The sequence below is a fragment of the Chaetodon trifascialis genome, chromosome 2, assembly GCF_039877785.1.
Source record: "Chaetodon trifascialis isolate fChaTrf1 chromosome 2, fChaTrf1.hap1, whole genome shotgun sequence".
Classification (NCBI taxonomy): domain Eukaryota; kingdom Metazoa; phylum Chordata; class Actinopteri; order Chaetodontiformes; family Chaetodontidae; genus Chaetodon; species Chaetodon trifascialis.
Window position 1 is genome coordinate 744,363 of NC_092057.1, and position 25,011 is coordinate 769,373.

The window sequence follows — 25,011 nt, forward strand, 5'->3', positions numbered from 1 at the left end:
TTATCATGTGATGTCAGGACGAGCCTCTGCGTGCCGTGTGGCCGTTCGCTTTGTCGTCTGCAGGGCGGATTTGACTCCAGAGAATTACTTTCATTCCAACCACAGCAGAGCTTTTAACGGTGCGTTGTCAGCAGGAATGCAGACGCTTGAACAGCAGTGAATGATAGTGGTTTGTGTCAGAAGATGTCAATCAGTTTCACGTCTGACCTGTTAACGCTCTGGGATCAGCATCATAAGTCGATGTGTAAATGAAAGTGACTGCAGCAGAGGAGGGCGATCAGAACAACTCGGTCACAGCAGGGAGAGGCACACGATGTCCCGGGTAAGAAATGACATCAGTAAATCACCTTTAACGAGAATTTGCTTTTTAACATGAACTAATTCTGAGTGAGTGCACGTTGAAAGAGTGTGTTTGTGGCGTGTTGCCGTGCTGATGGAGCGGAGTTTCACATCTCTGTTTTATGATGATAGAAACGGTGGAGGTAAGCAGCAATCAGTGACATTTGAAAGTTTCCATCAGTTTGACGAGGGAAGTTCCTCTGTGTGGTATCAGCAGGGTTTGTGACATCATCAATAGTTTGGAGCAAATCGTGGTTCAATATGCAAACTACACAGGTGTGACACAGACTGGACTCACGGTTCCGCTTTGAAAAACATATTTACAGACTCAGAATTAGTTTGGAGGGAGATAAATAAATGTGCTTTTAACCAGTTAATTGAACCTTTCTGTGAGGAAAAAAAACACAGCAGTTATGAAACAGTCCTTTATTTCTACTCTAAAATCTCGACGCTTATCCAAGAAGAAGAATGAAAGCGAAACCAGCAAATAAGACGTGAGTGTACCAACAATAGATTGTGGCGTGTTTGGGAGGATCAGTTAACAGATCAGTTGTCTTGAATTCAGCCTCAGTGGCAGCGTTCAGGTGAGGAATGCAGACGGACAGCGTGTCCTGTGATTGGCTCATACTGAACGTCCGGTCCTCCGGGCAGCTTCTGTTTGTGCTGAAGTGCTCGAGTGACGCCCCCTCTCTTTCTGCAGCCAGTACCTTTGCCAAGGAGACAGATGTCCAATCCAGACAAAAGTGAGGACGGCGAGCTGTTAAAAAGTAGCTGCGCTCCTCAGTCTCCCACCAAATCTTCAAAGGTTGGTGCTCAGTATTTCAGCACTGAGATGGAATCTGCACGGCAGCTCAAACTGTCCTACGAAGGATCATCACACTCAGCAGTCACATTCTAGTAGTTTCACCTGAGCTGATATTTCTGTATGGGAGAATGACCATATGTGGATTTAAATTCAACCTGCATTCTCAAAGAATTCATCATTGAAAATGAGACTAATGGCATCATTTTGTCATTAACTGGGTGTTGCATCCACCTCATGCCACAAACACCTGATATTCAGTCCAAACCTCACAATGCATAGTTCAAAACTTCCATATAGTACACCACACATTCAACACACACCTAATTATGTGTCACACACACACTGGGCCACAGTGGCATTGTTGAACTGCCTAATAAGACTCAGCATGTGTCTCATATTAAAGCTCACTGACACTCTGCCGGGTGCTCAGGCTCTATTCATGCAGGCTGTTTGTCTCCATTCAAACTCAGGGAGGTCCGGCCTGCTCGGCTCCTCCACCGCTGCCACCAAAGATCTGGGCTGTTAAAAAGAGTCCGGCTGGAAATGGAGTTCTGGAAATAGTAAAGGTAACAATTTTCTGTTTTATTTGAAAATTGTTGCAGGACAAAATAATCTACTCACTAAGGAAAAGAAGAGTAAGTAAGTGAAGTGTGACTCCTCGTTTGTTAGTGGGAAGCTCATCGTAGACGACCGTGGGCACAGCAAGAAACCCTGAAATTACACCTCCAGCACAAAACACTTGATCAATGTTTTGCAGAGAGGCAACGCTTAATCTTTTTGTTGGGTGCAGGTTGAGCAAAGCAGCTAGTAAGTAAGTAACATCTGCATACATTAGAGCTACAGAAAGCACTAAATATCCTGGGCAATATTCCCCTTTGTGTTTTTAACCAGTAAACCAAGAACATTTGTTCATGTGGGATTGAAACTCCACCAAAAGTAAAAGCTCTTTGTGACGGGTGGATCAGGGATCAAGTGGAATAATAAATTTTGCTGAATGATGACGCCGGTAAAACGTGAGCAGAATGAAAATAAGCCGTCAGACTGCCTCCACCCTGTGAGATGACTGATGACTCATAACAACACGTCACTTATTAAAACTGGACTGTCCCACATTTTTTCAGGTGACGGCTGAGAAATCCGTCGATGATACCTGTAGAGCACGACCTCCTCTGCTGCCTCAAAAACCTCCAAAAGAACTGCCCGACGACCAGTATGAAGTCCTGGTAACTGTTTTACAACCACTGCAGTCTTTCACTAAAATAAAATCAACAGAATGTGATAGAGTTTACAGCTGAACCTCTCATCTTCTGCCAGGATGACAGCTGTTTGATGGATTGGTGGGAGGATGCGATACGTGAGTCAGAAAACCAGTTTGAGAAGAATCGTGTTTGGTGCTCTTGGTGTGTTTGGTAACTTGTTTCATTGACCTGCAGCCTGGAAGTCTCTCTGCAGAGACCTCAAACTTAGAGGGAAGAAAGAAACAAAGTGAGTAAATTACTGCATCTTTCACCAACACCATGCTGATGTTTAGCACATACAATGTTAGCATGTTAGCATGCAAAGATTTGCTAACTGGCTCTTAACATGACGTGCATGTGAGGCTGATGGGAATGTTTAGTGTTGCAGGGAGTTGCTCATAGACCAAAGGATCAGCAGAGCGGCCAACCTGAGGGGAACAGGAACATCTGTGCTGTTTCATGACCCTCCATCACATACTTGTTGAGATATCTCACAAAAAACACAAATGTGAACCTCAAGGAGGCTCCAGGCCAAAGTCAGCAGATCACAGACGCCTGCAGGATTCAATCCGTTGTGCAGAAGCTGAGCTATTTCATAAGACAGATGAAAACTTTGAGCTGCTGATGGTGCTAGTGGAAAAGTCAGGACTTCACCAAACTGGTTAGGATTCATCCTCTCGGCGCCGTGGATCATTCTACCAAATTCCATGGCAGTCCATTGTGTAGATGTTGAGATATTTCAGTCAGGACCAGAGTGGTCGATCAACATTCCCATCCCTGGAGCCACTCCGCTGATGTGTGGCTAACACAACTTGATAAAATGAGACCGTTTTCTGTGTGTTGCTGGTTCAGAAAGACCATTTAAAAGCCACAACTCTGCACTGGTCCAAAGGATGAGCACCAGTTCATCTGAGCTCTGGGTCAAATTCAGTCTTGTTTCACAGTAGATTAGACAGCTTCCTAAAGCTAAATGATAATAATCTGATAAAAACAAATCTTCTACGATACGTTCCAGGATCATCAAAGTTAAGGCTGAACACCTCTATAAAGCTCTGCAGGTTTACATCCTCCTGCTGTCTGAGCATGGAGGCTTCCTGAGGGAACAGTCCGCTGAGCTGCTCTGCATTGCTGGCAACTTAGACAAGGTAACACGACCACTGACCACAATGCAATCATGCACATTGCACTCAGTCAGTAAATCCACATTTAAACCAGGTAAAGAACAATTCAGTCTGGATCGACCGTCGTGGTTTCACTCAGACCAATCATGCATGAGTGTGATTAAAGTCTCTAAATCTTAAGGTGTCAAAGGGTACAACGATTGCTGGCATCACAGGAGGGGCTACAACCGTGGCGGGAGGCGTGGCAGCAGCTGCCGGGGTGATTCTGTCTCCGCTCACAATGGGAGCCTCTCTGGCCCTGACTGTGGTCGGGGTTGGCGTGGCCACGGCCGGCGGCGTCACCGGTGCATCAGCAGCCATCGCCAACAAGGTGACAGACATGAAACAAACCTCGCTCACTGTCTGTCTGTCTGCGGGGTGGCTGAAGGCTGCTTTTTGGAGGGGGCAGCTTCATTTTATTTTGCTCTTTTTCTCCCTCTTTGTTTATGATATCTTGTATTTAATGTAACCTGTCGTGTGCTGTGCACATGCTAAATGTTCCTGTAAACATACACAAACATGAATTCATGCAAGTGCGGTGAGAGAGAGAGCAAACAGTACAGAGGATGGTAAACAAAGAGAAAAGAAATCAAAATGTGTTGACTATAGCAAATGATTTGAGCTGAAGGCCGTGGGTGTCGGACCTGAAACAGTTCTACTTTTGGCGCCCCCAGTGGTCGCATCAAAAACGCAGTGTGGCAGACATCAACGCTCAGGACAAACGGGCTCAAAGCAGCACGTGGACTGCACTAATGTCCATCAAAATTTCTCTTCAAAGACATTTTCATAGCATCACAATACTCAAAAGACGCTATAAGCATAAAAAAAATCTACAGAGAACAGCTTTTATTTTTTACTCTTTTAATTTACCTTCATGATCTAAAAGCTGCCCTTGAAACGATTATTGAATTTGTCCTTCCAGGTGAATGTCACTCAGGACAAGAAGAAAATCGAAAAAACTTTCCAGGAGTACGAGCGGGTCATGGGGGGTATTCAGGCCTGCCTGAAGTTCATCAGTGAGGGCATGGAGCAGCTGAAGCAGCACGATCTGTCCGTGCTGAGTGAAGCCCGGAGGAGCTCGCTGAGAGTGGCCCGTGTGGTGCAGCTGGCCACCACAGGAGGAGGGAGCACCAAGGCCATCGAGGCTAACAGTAAGGCATCAGGGCTGATGCAAGGCTTCGCCCTCGGCTTGGATATCCACTTCACCCGCGGAAAGGATGGTCAGAAGCTGAAGAAAGGCCACGAGTCCAAGCTCGCGAAGAAAATCCGCTGTCTGGTTGATGACCTCAACACGGCTTTGGATGAGCTCATACAAGTCAAAGAATTGTTCAGCAAGCTTTGTGATAGAGAGTAGATGGTCTTTAACAGGCCTTCTGTCACCTGAGTTCACGCTCGTGAAGCTATTTTTTCAGATATTTGCGTATCTTTTATAATAAGGCTGTTATGGTATATGACATTGTGGTATGTACGGTTAAAACAGAAGATGTAAACAGGGAACAGTGGTGTATTTATGTTTGCCAGTGTCCAATTAAATGGCCTCATTTTACTCTTAAAAACTAAAATGTACTATTGTACTAAATGTAATTACAGAGCAATAGTGACTCTGACAAAATCATGTGACTGTAGAACTCCAAATATTACAGTTTTACTTCTCTGCTGATGATTGTTCTGCTCATTTGTTCATTGTGTGTTCTTTTTCATCTTTTTTTAAAGACATACACATTAAAGACATACTTACATACACGCCTGATATCCAGGTTTACTTTGATTGGACTTAAATTCATCTAGTTTGTAATTTGTGTGAACTTATTTTAAAATGATTTCTATATTCAGATTTTCAGTTTTCATTGGTAATTTTCTGTTAAATCTTTGTTTTGTAAGGACTTAAGATTTTAAGAGAATGAAATGCGTTTTAAATCCCTGCAGCTCACCAGCAGGGGGCAGTCCAGGTCTCACCTCAGTGAACTAAGCGGGTTCACCAAGTTTAACCAACAGCTTCAGTGACGTCACCGCAGACTGAGCGTTGCTCGTGCAGATAAATATTAACAGCTGATACTAGAATACTATACCTAAGGTTCAGGACAGCAGTGAAAACTCACTTTATCAACACAATTTTAAGATTTCTATCAATACCAGTTCAAAATCAAATATCTTCTAACTGGAGTGAGAACGTGCAACTGAAGTAAAATAAGTAAAACCGGCTAAATTTACGTGTTTTGACTATTTTCAGTTAGAGAAATGCTTCTAAAACAAATAATCATCCGATATGAAATATAGTTCAGATCTAAATTAAAATGTTTGTTTGTTTGTTTGTTTGTTTGTTTGTTTGTTTGTTTGTTTGTTTGTTTGTTTAACAGTTGAAAGCGTAACCTGAAGCTATGTGCTATGACATGTTTGCTGTAGACTGTCTCATCCGTCGCTGACACTTGTGTAGTCGAAAACTCTTCCTTCCCTCCTTCATGTTTACATTCTGGGTTTGACCCACATTTGACGTAGGCGCTCGTGTTTGAAGCTCCACATAGATCTATTTTGTCAGCCGTATAGATGCTAAAAATCTAACCAATCACGAACAAGACTCGAGTGGAGTAATCGCGGTGTGTTTGGCTTTACTCTACTACTGCCACCGAGCAGGAAGGAGCTTTGTTCGCTGCTGCTAGTTAATTCATTTTTTTCTGAATCGGAAACTCCTCTCACCCGTGCTGCTCGTGAAACAGAAAACAAACGCCCCCGCGGAGTGACACCGCGGAGGCATGCAGGCGGTGGTGCTTCGGCTCCTTATATACTAGTGTGCCTCTGCTCGCCCGTCCTTCGTTGTCAGAGCAGCAAAAGTGATTATCGACTCTTCGTGGAAGCTCTTCCGCGCTAAAATGGCAGTGTGAAGGCGTGCGGCTATCCCTGCAGCGGCAACAACCGGCAGTGCAACGGCTAAGTGCACTGGCTATTTCTGGCAAAATGGCGTAAGTATTTTATTGACATTTTTGACAGTTCGTGACTGCGCCTGCGTTCACCCGGCGGAAACGTCCTCCCCACTGTCCAGTGTTGATGAAGTTAACAGACTTGTTGAGTACGGTAAAGCGGTGTGGATGCTGTCTATTAGTGTGCAAGGCTGCCGGTAAAATGTAAAGTGGATGCCGACTGGCAGAAATAGTTCCTGGTTTGGAGTTGATGGTCGTGTCAGATTACAGACCATCAGCTGAAGTCGGTAACGTTCGTCCCAGCTGGCGCCACAGCCTGTGCTGTGCGGTTTGTGTCACTATTAACGGTTGACGTGTTAACGGTTGTTCGGTTAACAGTTAAAGCTCTTCAAACTCCTTATTTAAGTGATTGTAACTTATCGCGAGAACAAGGCTGCTGAGTATTTTTCAGCTTTGGTGGTGTTTGTGTGTACTAAACACTGACAACGTGGCGTGTCCAAAATGGCGCGCACGGTCCTCTTCGCGCAGCCCTCCACAGATGGCACTGTTGTGAAAATGGCGGCCCTCCCACGTCTCGGCGGTGACTCGCGAAGGGGGCGGCGTTACCAGCAAAAGCATGACCAAATTAGGAAATATTATCCCCCGGTGGAAGGCGGGGCGTTTCCCATCAGCCCCGTTTTGACGCCTCAGTGGAAGAGATTAGCTAAAATTAGCGCCCCCCCCCCCCCCCCCCCCCCCCCCCCAGAGACGTTAACAGCTTAGCGCGCTAACTAGAAAGTTGAGCTCATGCATTGTCTGTAGTCACGTCACATGTACTTATACCAGGAAGTGGAACCACTGGGGATTTTTTTATATACACAGACGAGATTGACCCACATCAAAGTGTCACCAGCCACGTGGCTCCATATTGTTCACTTTCAAGATATTTGCTTTTCTCTGCTTCCTTATCTGATGATCGAACCACGGCTCCTCAGGTCGATACTGATGTCTCTGTGTCCTTTTATACAGGTCTCTCTCAACAACCACCCTCAGCTTTGCTGCCGTCGACAGCAGTACCGAACCGCTCGACTTCCTAACGTCACCAGACTCTCCTTTGTTTTTATTCACCCTTTTACGGCTACCACTGACCAGCAGCAGCCATGACACTCTCCCAGCTGGCCTTGGAGGACGTGGAGGCCCTGTACTTAGGTTGGTGTTGTCATGTTCCCAAAGCACTGCCACAAACATGACTGAACACAGAGCACCCAGTTTGGAAAACCAGCTGTGAAGTGACGCAAATCTGGGACTTGTCCTCGACATCAAGAATAAGCAGAAATTGAGAATATTTGTTGATGTCAAGACAAACATATTTTGATTGTCTTGTGGCGCTGACGTCCCCTGTCTCATTATGTTGAACCTTCAGCACGATGAATTATTTAGTGGTGCATCCGATGATTAGACTTCTTAAGATAGAAATTCAAACTATCCATATTTTATCACTAAATAAGTATTTTAATTGCGGAAGTCCTTTTCCACAGGGCCCTCGTTTCTGATGGCTGACCCCATGGGGCCCCTTCTGGACCAAGATGAAGAAGAAGCTCTTTCTCCCTCCTCCTCTCTAGAGGGGAAGGCGCCAGCTTCGCCCTCCCTCTCTTTCTCCTCCTACGCATCTTCCCTGTCTCCCTACCAGACCTTGTCGTCTTCCCCACTCTCTTCTGCCTCCCCACCTCCCTCTCCTCCTCCCCCCTCGTCCTTGTTCCTGGGAACCAAGGCCGGAGTGGACTCACTGTCACTCCCCTGGCTGGGTGCCAGCGACCTGCTCGACGCCCAAGTTAGAGCAGACGATGGAAAAGGTGAGAGTGAGTTATAATTCCTGTGTGTTAAATATTAAGGTGAGATTTATCCGTGGGGGGGGGCAGAAACTGTGTGAAGACGGACAAAGGAAGGAGAGTCTGTAAGTGAAATGTTGCTCGTGTACAGAGGGAAGCTGAGCACATCGCAGAGGCACATTTGTGTCAGTGAGTTCTGCAGGAGGAACATCGAGGCCTAAAATGTTTCCAGCACTTTTCTGAGGGCTCAACTAAGGAATGTTAATGGCTTTCAGGCAAGCTGTAAATATTTTATACGGGTGGTTTTGTGTTAGTAAAGTAGAAAGAGTTGCCTGCAGGCAGCCTGCAGAGGATCGTAGAAGACAGCGCCACATGGATGTTCTCACAGCCACAGAGGAGGAATGGAGGAAATGTCTCCTGAGAGTCACTCTTCCAACGCCAAAATTAAAGGCGCGAATGAGTAATTGGTGGGTGTGGTGGGTAAAGAGGAACATTCATTGGATAGCAGCTGGCAGGTGTGGCTCTAACGCTGCCTCAAACTGGTTTTGTTTAATGTGGTATTTCACAATGACGTGCACGCCTTTGTTGCAGTGTCCTCAGTCACTGATGGCTCATTGTGGCTCTTGGCGTCTGTGAAGCACAAGGCTGTGGTGTTCTGGACGTACAGTCTTCAACATTACAGTGAAGGGTGGCGGTCGAGACACTGACTTGTCCTTGATCAGACTTGAATAGATGAAGTCAGTATGACCTGACGTCGATTTCAGACCCTTTTTTTTTTGTTTTGTATTAACTTGAAGAGATTTCTTGGGATCATTTTATCTGCGTCGTCACTGTTGTGGTTGAATGTTAATGAATGCATGTCCTCTGTCAGCAGAGGACGCTTTTGCAGGGATGGACTGGATGTCAGAAAAAATCGACCTGAGTGAATTTGACCTGGATTCCCTCATTGGCTCCTGCTCCTCTGATGAGTCTCCCAGCTCCCCTGAAGATCTTCTGGCCTCCCTGGACTCCCACATGGGTCTGGATCTAGATTCATTCGACACAGCCATCCCCTCTCCACACGATAGCCTGGGGCTGGGTCTGTCACTGCCCAGTATCCCCCCTCTCCCTCTGGAGCTCCCCCTCCCGGGGGTAGCCGAGGCCAAGAAGACAGAGGTGGCTCCTGATCAGGAGGTTGTTATGAAGTCTGAGCCTCCCTCCCCGCTCCCCTCTCCCTCTCCCCCCTCCCCAGCCTACACATTGGAGCTGGGGAGTGAAGTGGATGTCCTGGATGCAGAGAAAATGGCCACATCCCTCACAGCCGCCATCATTCCAGATCCCAGTGGAAGCATTCAGACCAGCAGCCCCATTGTGCTCTCTCTCCCCACCTCTGGCCACATTGTGGTGGTGCTCGCCAACAAAGATGAGCCCCCCCTCGTGTCTCTCACTGACCGGTCCATTGAAAGCTCTCCTTCAGCAAGTGACTGTGACAGTGATTCTGGCATCGAGTCTATAGTCAGCTCGCCTGCACACCTCCCCTCCTCACCCCCCACCCCCCCTTCCACCGCTGGATCCTCCAGGACCAAACCCTACTCCAAACCAGAGCCCACCGCTGCTTCCTACCCAGCTGCCAGTACCTCCAGGGTTAAATCGGTGTCTGGTGCTCCCAAGGTGGTGGAGAAGAAACTGAAGAAGATGGAGCAGAACAAGACAGCAGCTACTCGCTATAGACAGAAGAAGAGGGTCGAGCAGGAGCTGCTCGGTACAGAGCTCGAAGGGCTAGAGAAGAGGAACCATGAGCTGAAGGAGAAGGCGGAGACCATCAGCCGAGAGATTCAGTACCTGAAGGACCTGATGGAGGAGGTTCGGAAGCACCGCCGTGGGAAGACCAGCTCAGGGGCTCGGCGAGCAGACGGTGTGTTATAGAGTAGAGACGGCGTTGTTTCTGCTCCAGTACTAGCATGCCGAAGCAAAGTCCAGTACGCTGTATGTTGAAGCCATTGGAAGAGCGGCACGCGAGGTTGGATGCATGAAACCCGCCACCGAGAACAGAATGGAGTGAATGGCTGGTGGAGAGCAGAAAGCCTCTGGAAGTTGATGAGATTAGTAGTGAAGAGCGGGGGGCTGGGAGGTGGTCAGGTGAAGCATCTGTACATGCTTGTCTCTCAGTCCCCTGTTAGACCCCGTAATGTCTCCCTGTCTTACTAGCAGTACTTGTACAAACAGGCAGGTGTATATCTGTCTCTGTAGACTAGGCATGCAAACACGAGCCACCATCGCTCCTGGTAGTGTCCACTTTTAACCCTGTGACCACATAATCCCCTCACACTCCCAGCATCAGTCACAGACCCCAGGTCAGTAAGGTGAGATACCACCTCTACATTGTTGTCAACCGCTCGTCTTTAACCCACATTGACCTTCTTCTTAACAGCTTCGTGTCCAGAAAGGGGCCTCAACCTATTTATGAATTCTTGATGTTACACTGTCGACTTTTATTGTGTATATAGTTTTCACCTCCTTTGCTTGCCGATTGTGGCTTCTGTTATTTAATGCAGATAAAACCTGATCATTTCTTGAGTAGCTCACAGTCTCTCAGCGCAACTGTTTGGCTTGTAAAAAAGCTTTTCTTTTCTTTTTCTAATAAATATCTATCAGTGCTCAAGTGATGTGTGTGATGTCCTTTACTGATGGCAGAGATACACAGTGTCATCTGTGCAGTAGAAACCACTACTTATTATCATTATTATTGTTTTTTAATAGTCTATACATTGTAAGAAAATTGAGGGAACCTGCCCAGAACCTGAATATTTATTTTATTTCTGCTAGCAGTTGAAAGAAAGTAGATGATCAATAAAAAGTACAAAAATATTAAAATACAAAAGCCTTAACTTTGATAAGAAAATGTTTTTGTGAAACATTTTAGATTCATGGGTTTTAAAAAGTGCCGCTGGATCAATGAGTTTGTAAGAAAGGTGTGTGTGTGTGTGTGTCAGAGAGAGAGTTAACTGGCAGCAACACACTTTACAGCTTGATTACAGGAGTGAAGAACTGATCCAGATCAGCTGTCAGTCACATAAATACCCAGCAGTTTACTGCGACTGATCGGATCGTGGTTGTGAGGTTCTCTGAAGTCTCGCGCTCTGGTTGTGCTGCGCTCAGCGATGTGCCGCGCGAGTATTGACATGTTCATGCATGAGTCATTTACTGTGTCCCTGAGCTTTGGCGCGTCAAAGCAGTGAACAGTAGTGAAATCCAACTCATTTATTGGTGCCTGGGAGAGGGTGTGAACACAGGAAAAACCAATGTATACCTGCCGAATATTTTAAATTCTGCAGCAAGACAAGACAGCAAGCAGCCATAACCGACGCTGTCGTTCACTCTGAACTGTCACCCAACAAATCACTGATGGCTCCTATTGGCCTGTCTGCAGCTTCGCTTAACTTAAGCTGACAAACCAGTCCAAGCTGGTCAAGTGAAGTGTCACCACCTGGAGCTCAATCTGCACCTTTCTACCAGGAAATGAGAGACGAGGTGGAGGAAAGCGAGAAACACCTGGCCGAGTGTTTTATGGGAAGGCTGTCGTTTTGAAACCAGACGGTACAAATGGGAGGGGGGGGGGGGGGGGGGGGGAGGTTTGGTCTTGAGTGCCACAGATGTGTGTGTGTGTGTGTGTGTGGGTCGGCTTGTGGAACTGGTTTCTCCTCCTGAGACTGAAAATAAGTCAGTATTTCCCTGAAAGTGATACGAGCGTGTGTGGTTCAGAGTCACCTCAATGTGCTGACTTCTGTCAAGCAGCTGTGTAAATTTAGTCCTTTAAGCGCGCACACACGCCGACACACACTCCTCCCTGACAGATTCCAGTCGTGAGGCCTTGCCTCCCCCTGAGAGGACAAAGATAAGACGAGTGTGCAGCTGTAGGCCGAGAGAAACAGAGCGAAGGCTGCCGTTATTATGACTAACGTGGACCATGAGTTGTTCTTTATGCTCTCGTGTGTGTAGCTGTTTAAAAAGTAGTATGTTATTGTAACAAAGTGTGATTTTCTCGTTAGCAAGTCATTGGATAATTACACACCAAAAACATTATTATCACGTATAAACGCACCGGGCTGCTTCGCCTCCTTGGGTGTCTTCTGTCGTAGACACTTGTCTGTTTTGGATTTGGTTATTTAAACAACCAGTGGGATGATGGGAAAGTTGGTTTTTCTCATCTTCACTTTGTCACAGCAGGAAAAGCTCAGCTTAAAATGGACAATGGCTTCAGTCCATTGATAGTCCAGGAGGCCTCACGGTAGCCACGTCCCACACTACCCTCTGATCATATACAGTCGGTACTGTACACCAGTTATTACACTGTGCTGTTTTCACAGTTAGCGTACAAGAAATCAACACACCTGGTTGTTTTTTACTAACAGAAATGATTTAACAGTTCACCGTCCGGCTGCTACGTGTGCTGGACTCATGTCCATCAGCAGCACACACACAAATCACCTGTTTGTTTGGATACACACTTTTTCTGGATGAAAATCAAAACATCTGCTGTGCAAACGGGCCTATTTGGATCAAAATGCTGTATACTAAGTTATCTTCCACTTCCACTGTCGTCTTGACCTCTTCTTAAAGTCTGAGCTTTCAGAGAGAGAGAGAGACTCTTACTGCGAATGCATCTACCTGTTCGGTCTGATCTATCTGATCTCATCATATAAGAGAAAATAAGCTGCACTTGTTTAAGCGTGTCTGAGAGGTAGGCCGAACATGCTGTCAGGCGTGACCTTAAGGGTACAGCTGAGGTCTGTGCACGTGGAGTCCAGTTACAGAAGACAAACGTCAAACATGCCTCACACATGGCGTCTGCGTGTGAAGCATGTTCGACTCGTTGGAAAGCTCTGAACGAGCACGGAGCGTCTGGTGAGAGTGATCTTCTGGAGCTGGTTAACAAACGCTTCTTTTGAACCACGTGAAGGCATCGTGGGTGTGGTGGCTCGGAGGGAGGCAGCACAGATTATTCTCGTCCCGTCACATTCCTCTGCGGTCCATCGTAATCAGGATCACGGCCGTCTCATTCAGTGGCAGCGCAGCGACAGCGTGACATTTGTTGTGTCCTCAGTGAGACAAAGACCGTCGGACCAGAATCTGTGCGTGTTTGCGTGCAGTCATGAGTTTTTCATGACCGAGTTGGTCTGAACTGAAGCCTTTTCACACACAACACGCTGCTTTGTAGTCAAAGCAGAGGCCTCTGCTCTGAGGACAGAGACGAGCCTCGGCTGACAAACATAACCACGTTAAACTTCGTGGACTTGTTGCTCTCGCCTCAGACTGCCTTAGTTTCAGGTGTACCTAATAAACTGGCACGCAGAGCGTTAAGCCCTCCTCTAGTTTCTTTTCCTTCTCTGAAACGTCCCATCTGCTTCGCCCTGGAGCCTGGAGCCAACCCCAGTAAAACTGGTTTTCAAAGGGGACAGAATAATGTAGCCTGCACAGCCTGAAGTGCAGCCGGTCCTCAGCTGTGTTTTACATTACGCTGCATGCCTTGATAGCATTTGGCTCACCAAGAGGTGAAACCTAAGGCTGTGAGGCTATTCATAGTTTGTCTACTGTACGTCAGTGATAGCAAAGCTCATATTCTGACCTCTGGCTGTTCACAGGTCTGTTCCTGGCAGATTTTAGCTCATGAGCTCCACGTGACAGATGTTCTTGCATGAACTCCACCTATGAATGCTGTCATATTGATGCGATCATTATAGCTTTAAAGTGTTAAATCCATTTGTATTCATGAGCGGAAAGTGTGTGGGCTTTACCCTGGACTGGAAATGGTTATCAGTCATGTTGACACACAGTGCACACGGCTGCTGCTTCCAGGCTTTTTTGTTGTTTTTCTTTCGATTGTAAATTTGCATTTCACGATAACGTTGACTTTACGCAACAACAAACAGGACAGTCCTGGACCGATTAACGATGAACATTCACTGTTTTCTTTGGACAGATTTCCACTGATAGTACAGACTATGACTGCTTTAAACCAGAGGATCATTTCAACATGATGGATTTGGATCTGCCAAAACACCAAAATGCTGATCAGATGTCCAGCAGCAAGAGGATACAGTTCTCCACAGTTCACAGAAAACAATGGCCTCACTGGTGGCGTCTGAATATGTTTACTAAGTGGAAGGGAAGAGGACGAACGAAGCCACTCACATAAATAAAACAACACTTGCCTTAAACATATGGAGATGTCCTTTCACCTTTTAGCTAATAACACCTGAATGGTATCAGCAAATTGTTTGTTTCTGTAGAAATGATGCAAAATAAATAAATAAATACATCAAGCATGCCAGAAATAGATGTTTTGGCGCCTTTGCGATGTGGCTTCAGACTGATCCTTCAGTCACTGACATTCTGGACAGACGTCCATGTTGTCCAGATGACCTGTGACTTTAGCCTTCACCAGGTTCACGTCTGAACGTGTCCGTTGGTTTGTGACCAAACAGCTGCGACGCTGATGCTCTTCCAGTCAGTCGCAGCTGTACTTTGTGTTTGGTGCTCAGTAGCAAATGTTAGCATGCTAACACAAATAAAAACTAATAGGTGTGGTGATTGTGAACATGTTAATATTATACTAGCTAAACATGAGCTTGCTAGCTTTGTCACTGTGTGCATGTTAGCATGCTGATGTTAGCATTGAGCTCATAGCAGGCCTACAGCCTCACAGCGCTGCTAGCAATACAGCACTGCTTCACAAATTTCAAATTCCAAAGTGTTAGCAACGCAAAGAAGGCCGATAGTGGAAACACAAACAAGAAAGATAAAAATTAAAGATAAAATAACTCCATTTTACGGATAACGTAGGCTATGTTTTGATTGGCCATGCTCCTCAGCTCCTATAAAGACGACTCACACCACAAAGAATATAATTTGTCTGGCGCTTTGGTGCTTGTAGACTCTTAAGATGATGATGAACGTGTGATTCAGAGGCTTTCCACTCATCACAGGAATCAGTGCTTTCTTTTATTCTTCCCCAACAAATGAGCAGATCTGAACAAACATTGTCCCAAAACTCAGAAATGCTACACTGGTACTGACCTCCAACAACCATATCAGCACATGACCATGACCAAACCACGATGGGCCGCCAAGATATTTTAACAGATTTTAACTAAAGTGATGGGAAATGGGAAGAAAATGAAGGGATACAGAAGCAGCGTGTGAGAAAGCTCTGCCATACTCTGTCTGTGAGGACAGCAGGTGGAGGCCGGCGATCAGGACCAGATCAGACCAGATCCACGTCAGCAGGCTCCAACACACCACGAGTAGCTTCATTTGTCAGCATGAGCCAGTAGAGCCGGATACACTCATAAACCAGACGAGGCTAAAGCACGAACGGCCCGAAACCAGGTAAACGTACGAGTTAATCACAGTCAGACAAAGGGAGGAAAGGCCCAGTTCCTCCAGGCCCTTTAACCCTTCTGTGCCTCCACGAGCAGCACGTGAAGCACTCAGCAGCTTCTCCGCACGTTCACTCACATCCAAGAATCCCGATTCCTCCTGCAGTCACTGCAGCTTTAGGTGCTCGTTCATTGGACATCTGGGCTGGATTATGAGTTCGTTACATCACTTCCTGTGTTCCCCTCTGTCCTGCGCCCGTAAACCAAGGGACTGTGAGGCAGTAAAAGGACTTCACTCTGCTCAGTACTTCATGTTCTAACGACGGAGATTTTTTTGTGCAACTGTGTTTGTTTTTTTTGTTTTTTTTAGACATTTCTAATCTGCTGCAGTATTTTTTATTCAACCATTTTAATTTTTTCTAAAATGATATTTCTTGCACAAATATAAACTGGAGAGTGAATATATTATTATTATTATTATTATTATTATTATTATTATTATTATTATTATTATTATTATTATTATAGTATTACTATTATCAGTAATAGTATTCTGTTATTCTTGTTACTTGATGTACTTACTGTAGCATAATTTACACAGTTTACATATTTACATTTACATATTTCACACTGTTTATTACTTGTACAGTGCGCATATTTTTACATATTCTAATAAGATATGTCTTATTTCCTATTGGATTTTATCTACTTGTTCTACAATGGGAGCACCTGCAACTGACCCAGTTCCCCCATGAACCTAAAAGAAGCAACCAGGTGCAAGCTATGCAACTCTGATATTTTCAATGTTTTCTTAGAAGTGCTCTGACACACCTTTAACTGTTGTAAAAAGTCTGCTGAAGATCAACAAGTTCAACAACTCTCTAAGTCATCTTAAGGAAGATGTTTTTGCATTTCTGTGCTGCTCTCCTGATTTTCACCCAGTGTGACGCTCTGCCCACTGTGGCTGAGTGATGCTCATGCTGGTCCTCAGCTGATATCCTCCACAGAGGATCTCTGAGCAGCTGAGCTCATTACTGAGGTCATGGGCTGCAGATTAGGAGGACAGATTTACTAGCAGAAAGTGGGACGACACGTTTGTTCGCGGTGCCTCGCTGTCTTTCAGCTGAGGCCATGTGCAAACCAAAGGAAACAACATGTATATACACTGGAAATAATGTCATACAGTTACATATCCCCGCATACTCTATAGTCTACAGCGAGAAGGCCTCACTACATAAGATGACCGCAGTGTGTGCAGCAGCTATGCAGAAAACACTTCTGTGGCTGATGAGGAGGGCTAATCCTGTTATATGGTTGAAATACAGTCTGTCACAGACCCCCAGCGTAAATACAACCCTGATTCCTAAAATGCAGAGAGGCTGTGTAAAACAGAAATAAAACACAATGTGATAACCTGCTAATCCCTTTTTCACATATACTCAGTTAAAAACAGTCCAAAGACAATTTATTTCATTGATTTTTGTAAATATCTGCTTATTCTGAATGTGATGCAGCAACACGTTTCAAACACGTTGGGACAGGAAAGACTAAAGACGGAGAAAGATGTGGAATGCTCCAGAAACACCTGTTTGGATCATTCCACAGGTAAACAGGCTCACTGGTAACAGGTGAGAGGATCGTGGTTGGGTGTGAAAGGGGCGTCGATCAGTCGATCATAGAGCGAGCTTCACCACTTTGTCAACACGTGATTAGATAAAGGATATTACTGCATGGGCTTTTACTTTGTAAAACTGTTGTCAGTAAACAGTTTGTTTGCAGTTGACTGCCCTCTGTTTTATTCTCATTGTACACAGCGTCTCTGCACCTTTGTGGAATTGAGGGTTTGTATTTGTTTTGCATTCACCACCATTTACAGTAACGGTGTTTCATAAGAGCACAGCCTTCCTCTTTTCCTCTTCCTCTTATTTAACTCTAACTTCTCCCGATAGTTTCACCTGGATACATTCAAGAGTGCAAGCTTTCCGACAGCTTTGCTCACATACCGACATCAGTGTGTGTGATCGTCTGTCGCTCTGAGAATCACTGTTAAACACACATAATGAGGACACATTTGAAAAGTCAGGATGTCCTCCTAAAAGTGCAAGAGTGTGTGTGTGTGTGTGTGTGTGCAGTGAGTCATTTCATAGTAACTGAGAAATGGGTGGAGACGGTGGGGAAGCTGTTCACAGATGAACTCTGGCTTTCTACAGAAGGAGGAAGTGCTTCTGAGAGAGAAGAGGAATTCACTCTGCTGAAATGTCAGCTCTGATAGACTGGTGCAGATGGTGTGTGTCTTGGACAAATGCTGATGAGTTAAAGGGCTGTTTTTGTGAGTTTTTTGTGTGGCAGAAGTTGTGTTTGATTTGTTTCTGTTTTTGAACTGTTTTATTCTTCCAGTGAGCAGAAATTCACTCCCCGTTGTTTGCAGCTCGAAGGCGCCCTCTGGTGTCAACTCCTTCACACTGCAAACAGACAATGTTCCACAGCAGAGGAGAGAATCAATAAATAAAAACTCGACAGTTATTGATCTATATGTCCTGATAAAGGATCGGGATGCCAGTGTTCTCAACATTTCTTTTTGGAGAGTTATAAGAGTGAGCCAGAAGTCTGCCTGAAAAGCATCTTGACGTCGAGTTAAAACCTTTTGTCAGAATGAAATGGCGCACTTTGACAGATCCGTGTGAACAGCTCGTGACTTTAAGCTGTGCTGATTGTTGACTGTTCATAAGGAGTCAGTGTCTCTAGATGACTGGAAACTTTCCGTTTTTAAAGGTTTGACTTTGGGGCAGAGACATCCTCTGCCAGCGGTTGAACATTTATGATTTTACAAAAGTGCAGACTTTTCAATCAAGTGGCACTTTAATAATAAGATTAGCACAATGACAGTGTAACTACGACAACACTTCAAGAAGATGATGGATGATCTAAAGAGGGGAAACTTTATATCGGGCCCACAGCTCATGTCTTTGGAAACTCCAAGTAGAGCTGGAACAAGTAGGATCCAGGACTTCATGAGTGGCAGGAAACAAATGAATGTTTGTGTGATGATCACTGTGATAAAAGGGAATCGATGAATATCAAATGTAATTATTCTGCTTAAATATGTTCCCCTTTTTAGTTGCTGATTTATAAAATGTGCTGTATTGATCACTGATTGAATCAAATCCATTGCATTTTACAGTTGTGATGAGCAGAAATGAGAAGTGGCTACAGACTGAAAGCATTACCTGGATAAGCATAGAAAATGGGCAAACTGACTAATAACAAGCAAAAAGCTGCTGAAGAGTTTCAGTGTGAGTCTTGTACACTGAGCTCAGCACAAATTTAATGTGCTGAAGGTCACAAACTTTATTAGATTCACAGCTACGATCTGCAGCACCTGCTGCTGGACAGGTGAGGTTGGTTTGATTTGACATTTTTAGTAGTTTCTTAAGAATTATTCAGCACTGTGTATTTAGGTGTTCGATATGTCTAAGTTTCTCTGGGCTATAACGTTAGTAGAGATTGTTAGCTGTGCTGCCTGTGAGGTCACATTAAGCTGAGTTTTAATCAAACTTTTAATAAAATAGGTGAACATCAAAATGAATGGCACACACTGATCAGTCAGAATCTGACAACCTAACATGTCACACTGGACGCAGTGTCTGTCGCATTTCATCAGGAAATGTTGGAGGAGCATCCTGGAAAAAACAGAGTTGAATGCTCCTGCTCCAGCTTCCAGTCCAGCAGATGGTCGCACTGCACCTTTGAGCTGGTGTGGAAACACCAATAAATCCGGGAATCAAGAAGAACAAAGGGCCACTGTCGAGTGACTGGAAATGGGGGTCGTGCGTTAATATTCTGGATCATGAGCGTTTGTCGTCAGCGGACTGTTCTCTGGAGATGTTTCCGTTTCGGTTTCATCACTGACGGATGTGGCGGAGCGGAGCAGCCGCCGCCTGTTTGATAGCCGTTTGTGCTTATTACGCCAGCTTTTACTGCGCGCGGAGAGAGCAGAGCAGGTCGGTGTCAGAGCCGCTTCTCCGTTACTTTATGCTGTTTACAAGGTTCATGATCAGAAGGTAGGTCAGCGCAAATGACGTGCATAGTTAGCGCTAAAACACTTTCCCCCGCAGTGCCCAGGCCAAACTGCATCCTAAGAGCAGCTGTTTTAAGGTAGCGCAGCTTGTTTTCATGGTAAAAACTTGGACCACCGAGACTCTTCTGACTGGTTTCGGTCTGCGGACACAGTCGGCCACGTCCTTTGCTCAGACTGCCGTATTTCAGTGCAACGTGCCCTCTCGCTGAAGCCAGTAACGGTTAGCTGTGCTAACTTAGCTGCTACAAGTTCAGTCATTCGAGTTTGGGTTTGATTGTGAGAGATTCATCCGAACTGAAGCCTCTGGCGTGTAACTGTCCACCTTAAAAACACAGTATTGCGGCTAATAAAGACACGATTGGTGCAAACTGTGATCAACTCCAGACAACAAAGCTAACGCTAGCAGCTCGGTCTGTGTGGCTAGCTAGCTCTGCTGTCGACGTATTTCATTCTAGAAGCCCTCGCGATGATGACGTAGCTGTGATCAGCTGTTGGAAGGTACACAGTGAAAGAGCTGACGTGTCGCCATTGAAGCTCTTCGGGGTGACAAGTGTTGAGATCCTCTACTTCAGTAAATATCACACTAAAAATACTGTATTCCATGTATGACAAGTCCTGCATTTGTCATTTCTATAGAAAATATATAAAAGTGTAGAAACATTTGTAGAAAAATGTAGTATCAAAAGTAAAAGTACCCGTTATGCAGAATAATGGCCCATGTGACTGTTGAAGTACTCCACATTATATTACTGGATTACTGTTACTGATACATCAGTGTGTACGTGGCACTGTACTGCTGCAGCAGGTAGTTGTATCGTTAGTAATACTGTTGGTAATTGTACCTCTGGTAACATCAAATACTGTCGAAGACGATGATGTTTTGTAACTGAATGTGTGAATGTGTTGGATCTTTTCCTGTAGATAATATCGATAATGGATAGATAACAGACATAATGCTGTCGCCTGTTCTGTAACACTTTAAAAGGGAATCAAACCGTTATCGCACATCTTCCTCGTGCTCCTCCCTCCCTGCTCCACAGAATGTCCTCCACTCTTACCCGTCATGTCATCTGGGAGTCAGAGGGGCTGGTGGCCTACCTTCACCCCCGGCCCTGGACCCCAGGCTCTGTTATCCTGGAGCGTAGCACCCCTGGCAGCCTGGGAGGCAGCATCTTCCAGCTGGAGAAGCAGGAGTTTTTAACCTGGCTGCTCGGGGCGAGAGCCGTTGCACAGCTGCTGTGTGACAAGCTGGCAGTTCAGAGGTGTGCGCTGGTCAGCAGGCCTCACCGAGACACACCTGCCCAGGTGAGGGTCTCCTTGACCTCTACATAGACCGGTTGGCTTTACAGGAGACCATTGCATGCAAAGAGTTTTCCCTGAGGGTGCAAACAATTATTTTATTAGCACTTGTAACAGCTCCCGTGAGTCTTAGACATCAGTGCGCCTCAAAACCTCGTGGGAGGTGTAGCTGAAAATAGTTCTGTGCATCCTTGTGAGAGTAATAAAAGCATCATTTTGCTCATCAATAAAATGTCCATACAAAGTTTATTGAAAAGTATCTGGAAAAATCTTTTGATGCTTCGTGTCAGCTGTCCACCAGAGTTTGAGTAACAAGGTGTGCGCTTGTTTTCACGTCACAGATCCGTGTCCTCCCTCTGCATGGCCTGGATGCAGAGTGGCGCCCTCACCTGGCAGGAGATGAGGAGCACAACGCCCATGACCCAGGATACTGCACCTCCAAGAGCGCTCCCAAATGGAGTGACTCCAGCCTGACTGAAATCCAGGCCAAGATTCGAGCCAAGCTCCCGTCACCTGACGCGCCGTTCGATCTGACGTTCCTCGGGGACGACCCGGCTCACCCTGGCTTGTTTTCACGCATCGTGCGTGGGGAGGAGCAGCAGTGGCGGGTGTGGGAGGACGAGGGTCACATAGCCTTTCTCACTCCTTTTCCCAACTCCCCTGGCTTCACCGTGCTGGTCCCGCGCCGACCTTTGACCTCTGATATATTCAGATTAGAGAAAGGGGACTACGAGGGACTGGTGCTGTCCACCTGGGAGGTGGCGAGGCTTCTTACGGAGGGGTTGGGTTCCTGGGGGATGGGCCTTGTTTTTGAGGGTTTTGAGATTGATTACGCTCATGCCAAGTTGATTCCGCTGTTTCTGCCTCCGTCGTCAGGAGCAGGAGACGACGCCGCTAAACTACCACCTCCCCAGTTCTACCCCACCTATCCTGGATATGTGACCTCAGAAGACGGACCTGAAGCCGGCGTGGAAAGTCTGGACGAGCTACACGTTAAAATTACTCAGACTTAATGCTGTTACCTCCAGTCTGATTCTCCTCACGTGCTGAACTCCTCACAGCTACTGAGAGAGACGTCCAGAATATTTACTGTCACAATCATTAACGTACACTAATCTGGTCTTCGTTGATCACGACCGGTTTGGCGAGTATGTAAGACAGATAGTACAGTAAGTGATCTGTTGGAATTAGATTAGATATCCAAAATTGACAGTTTTCTGAAAGACAAATGTTTGATTAAGAAATCAGACGTCTAATTGAAAAATGAAATCACGGTGAGGCTGCTTCACTTGCAAACTAGACCAGCTCTGAAGTTGGTAAATATGACTGTGCCTCTGAAGAGGACTGACGGTCAGTGGAGGAGCGGCACATGATTAATCAGTGCAGCCAATGACGAGTGAGGAGATACTATCATCAAACAGAAATGATTCCTAACACGTGAACCCTGACTTTGACATGTCATCCAGATCCAGTGAGACCCAGCAGTTCCTCTGTTATTGTTTTTTCTTTTAATCGATGAAAGTATCTGTAAATGTCAGTTTTTCTAATCAAAATGTGAAATGCAAACACCTTCACACACTTAAGGAAGCATTGAGTTTATTGAGTTTTGATCAGAATAAAACTTGTTCGTGTTCATCGTGGTGTTCAGTGGTCTTTCATCGTACGTGAGGAAATGTCAGCCGCAGACGTGAGTCGCAGTACAATTTTTGACAAATGAGTTTTTAACCCTCAAATAGCTCTTTGTGGGGGAGTTTTCTCAGATCATCTAATGCAGTCAGTGCGCTGCCTGTGTCTGCATTAAACACAGCGTTACTTATTTATTTAGTCTGTTAACCACTTGGATAATCTGCATGTCAACCCGTCACGCTGCTGCTCATCGGCCCCACAGCGTCTCTGATCAGGAGTCGTAATTCATGCCTGGCTCAATCAGTGCTCTGTAAAGCAGCTTTTGCCCCAAGCTCTCATTGAAATGGGCAAAAAGAGGTGTGTGTGTGTGTGTGTGTGTGTGTGTGTGTGTGTGTGTGTGTGTGTGTGTGTGTGTGTGTGTGTGTGTGAGTGTGTGTCAGTGGCAGTCGCTGCAGTTACAGCTTAGCTGGCTTCTTCTCGTTATTCTTCTGAAATTGTGCACTTTTGGTGCATGTTTTTTTTTTTATGGTCAGGTGGTAAAACGTCAGGTGTCAGTCTAACTCTGCGTCATTTCTTCATCACACCTTGGCGTCACGCGACTCCTTGGACAAACTCCGTCCACAGCACCTGCCGTCCACGCGCTCCATCTTGGTGATGTAGAGGAGGGGCTCGATGCTGCAGCTCAGGTCCATGATGGAGAACACGCTGATGCTGATCTGGCAGCGGAACGCCACGAACGAGTAGTACGACACGAAGGGCATGAGAGCCACGGGCGGCAGGTAGTTGGTCACGATGATGGCCAGGATGATCAGCACCATCTTGAAGGCCTTCTTCTTCACCGGGTGCATCTCCTCCTTTCCCGCCACAGAGCGTCTGAGGACCCAGATGACAGAGATGTTGCAGAAGACCATGACGGCGAAGGAGAAGAGGATGACGCCGCTGAAGATCTCGTTGACGCTCATGACTCCCAGGATGCACTTGATGAGGCCATAAGCCAGGATGAGGCCCCAGACCACCACGGAAATGCCGACGCGGATCCTGTTATCTCGAATGCCAGCGAACAGCACCGGGTGGACCACCGCCATGTAGCGGTCCACACAGATACACACCTGGAACAGCACATCAGTGAGGGAACGTCATGTTACGGCACGTTTAGGTGCATTTCCCTGTTTTAAGTGGGAGGAGAATCTGTGTGAGTTTGTGTCTGCAGGGCGTCAAATCAAAATGACTGAAGTACAATTTAAAGAAGAAGAGAAATCAAAGAGAAAATCATGTATTCGACAGAGCAGAAGGTGCTGAGCCCTCAGAAAGATCAATGTTCACGCTCACATTCACTCTGTGTTGAAGATGAACACAAAGAGGAAGAAAACTGGAATAAAGCAAGCTGGAAATTGTACTTGCCACCACTGAGGTGGCACGTGGAAGTGCTAATGACGCTTCATGCACGTGATCTGAGCAACAGCTGTGTTAGATTATTGAAAGTGTCACAGTGTCACAATATGAAATGCAAATTTGGACCCTAACCCTGAAAGCAGGAAGATTATGGTACCTCAGTATGTTATCTATTGCTGTATATAGACTGATCTTTATGAATGGATGCGATTATGAGCAGGGAAACATCAGAAAAGAGCAGCAAACTTGCATTTGCTTTTACCCAAGTGCAGCTGTAGTTCTGACTTTTCTGCATTAACTGCAAACTTTGTGAAATCATTGATTTGTATGAGAGCAAAGCAGGACTCTGCATTATTACAAGGAACAAGTTAAGAAAGCCTGTTTTTACTCTCATTTCGAAGCTGTGAGTTCACAGAAGTCCTGAATATCAAACACTCTCGCACTTCTCATACTCTGGACTTCCTTTTAGGATGCAGAGTTATTATTCCACCTGTCCTGCTCGGGTGAACGCTGCAAACAAAAACTCACCAGGAAGAGAGGCGCCACGTCTTTTATCCCGTAAGCGAACCTCTGAGCGAACCAAATGCGACTGTCACCCAGCAGAAGCCGGTTGGCCATCTCTATGGGCGTCATTAGGCAGAAGTAGGCGTCCAAGATGGCCAGGTTGAAGATGAAGATGTCAGAGGTGGACGCGTCACTCTTCTTGGAGACGATCTGCCACATGACCAGGACGTTACAGGGCGTCCCCACGGCCAGGTTGAACACCTTGACCCCGAAGTAGAAGATGAAGCCGTAAGGGGCCACGGCGCATACAGCGAACTGGTACCACGGTGGAGGTCCACGGGGGCCGCCGGCAGGGGTGGAGTTCATGTAGAGGTCGGCTGCAGGGCTCAGAGTGGTGTTGAACATTGTGAGGAAGAAGAGCTGATGCTGGAGGAAGAGGCTGGAGAAAGAAAAGGTTAGTGTTGATGATCTGCATCTACATTTTGACCC

General features: G+C 45.9%; 5 protein-coding genes across 10 annotated transcripts in view; 4 read left to right on the forward strand and 1 right to left on the reverse strand.

The window, feature by feature from the left end:
• LOC139339980 (voltage-dependent calcium channel gamma-2 subunit-like) overlaps positions 1-25,011 on the forward strand; it is a 366,973-nt gene that overhangs the window by 275,870 nt on the left and 66,092 nt on the right. Inside the window, exon 5 of one of the 2 annotated variants that reach the window (XR_011602930.1) lies at positions 4,513-4,522. The exons of the other annotated variant lie outside the window; for it this stretch is intronic. The gene's annotated coding sequence lies outside the window, so the exon portion shown is untranslated. Of the gene's footprint in view, positions 1-4,512; positions 4,523-25,011 lie in introns of those variants that run through there. 2 annotated transcript variants of the gene reach the window in all.
• Positions 283-4,917, forward strand: LOC139339972 (apolipoprotein L domain-containing protein 1-like). Of its 2 annotated transcripts, XM_070975474.1 has the most exons (9): positions 283-322; positions 1,040-1,144; positions 1,615-1,710; positions 2,266-2,367; positions 2,459-2,498; positions 2,578-2,629; positions 3,398-3,527; positions 3,685-3,873; positions 4,465-4,917. In XM_070975474.1, exons 1-9 carry the CDS (start codon positions 314-316, stop codon positions 4,894-4,896), a joined length of 1,155 nt encoding a protein of 384 aa, XP_070831575.1. In that variant the 5' UTR covers positions 283-313; the 3' UTR covers positions 4,897-4,917. The 2 variants fall into 2 exon arrangements, with proteins under 2 accessions (XP_070831575.1, XP_070831584.1); XM_070975483.1 differs by lacking the exon at positions 1,040-1,144 and having other exon boundaries at positions 284-322.
• Positions 6,341-10,906, forward strand: atf4a (activating transcription factor 4a). 2 transcript variants are annotated; one of them, XM_070975450.1, is made up of 4 exons: positions 6,341-6,499; positions 7,466-7,645; positions 7,975-8,289; positions 9,137-10,906. In XM_070975450.1, exons 2-4 carry the CDS (start codon positions 7,597-7,599, stop codon positions 10,168-10,170), a joined length of 1,398 nt encoding a protein of 465 aa, XP_070831551.1. In that variant the 5' UTR covers positions 6,341-6,499; positions 7,466-7,596; the 3' UTR covers positions 10,171-10,906. The 2 variants fall into 2 exon arrangements, with proteins under 2 accessions (XP_070831551.1, XP_070831560.1); XM_070975459.1 differs by having other exon boundaries at positions 9,140-10,906.
• Positions 19,273-22,629, forward strand: LOC139343335 (uncharacterized). Of its 3 annotated transcripts, none has more exons than XM_070980921.1 (3): positions 19,273-19,624; positions 20,742-21,006; positions 21,342-22,629. In XM_070980921.1, exons 1-3 carry the CDS (start codon positions 19,536-19,538, stop codon positions 22,011-22,013), a joined length of 1,026 nt encoding a protein of 341 aa, XP_070837022.1. In that variant the 5' UTR covers positions 19,273-19,535; the 3' UTR covers positions 22,014-22,629. The 3 variants fall into 3 exon arrangements, with proteins under 3 accessions (XP_070837022.1, XP_070837031.1, XP_070837040.1); XM_070980930.1 differs by lacking the exon at positions 19,273-19,624 and adding an exon at positions 19,650-19,684; XM_070980939.1 differs by lacking the exon at positions 19,273-19,624 and adding an exon at positions 20,074-20,272.
• Positions 23,205-24,927, reverse strand: LOC139349099 (G-protein coupled receptor 4). The gene is made up of 2 exons (XM_070989602.1): positions 24,547-24,927; positions 23,205-23,735 (listed from the first exon to the last, which is right to left on the reverse strand). Exons 1-2 carry the CDS (start codon positions 24,925-24,927, stop codon positions 23,205-23,207), a joined length of 912 nt encoding a protein of 303 aa, XP_070845703.1.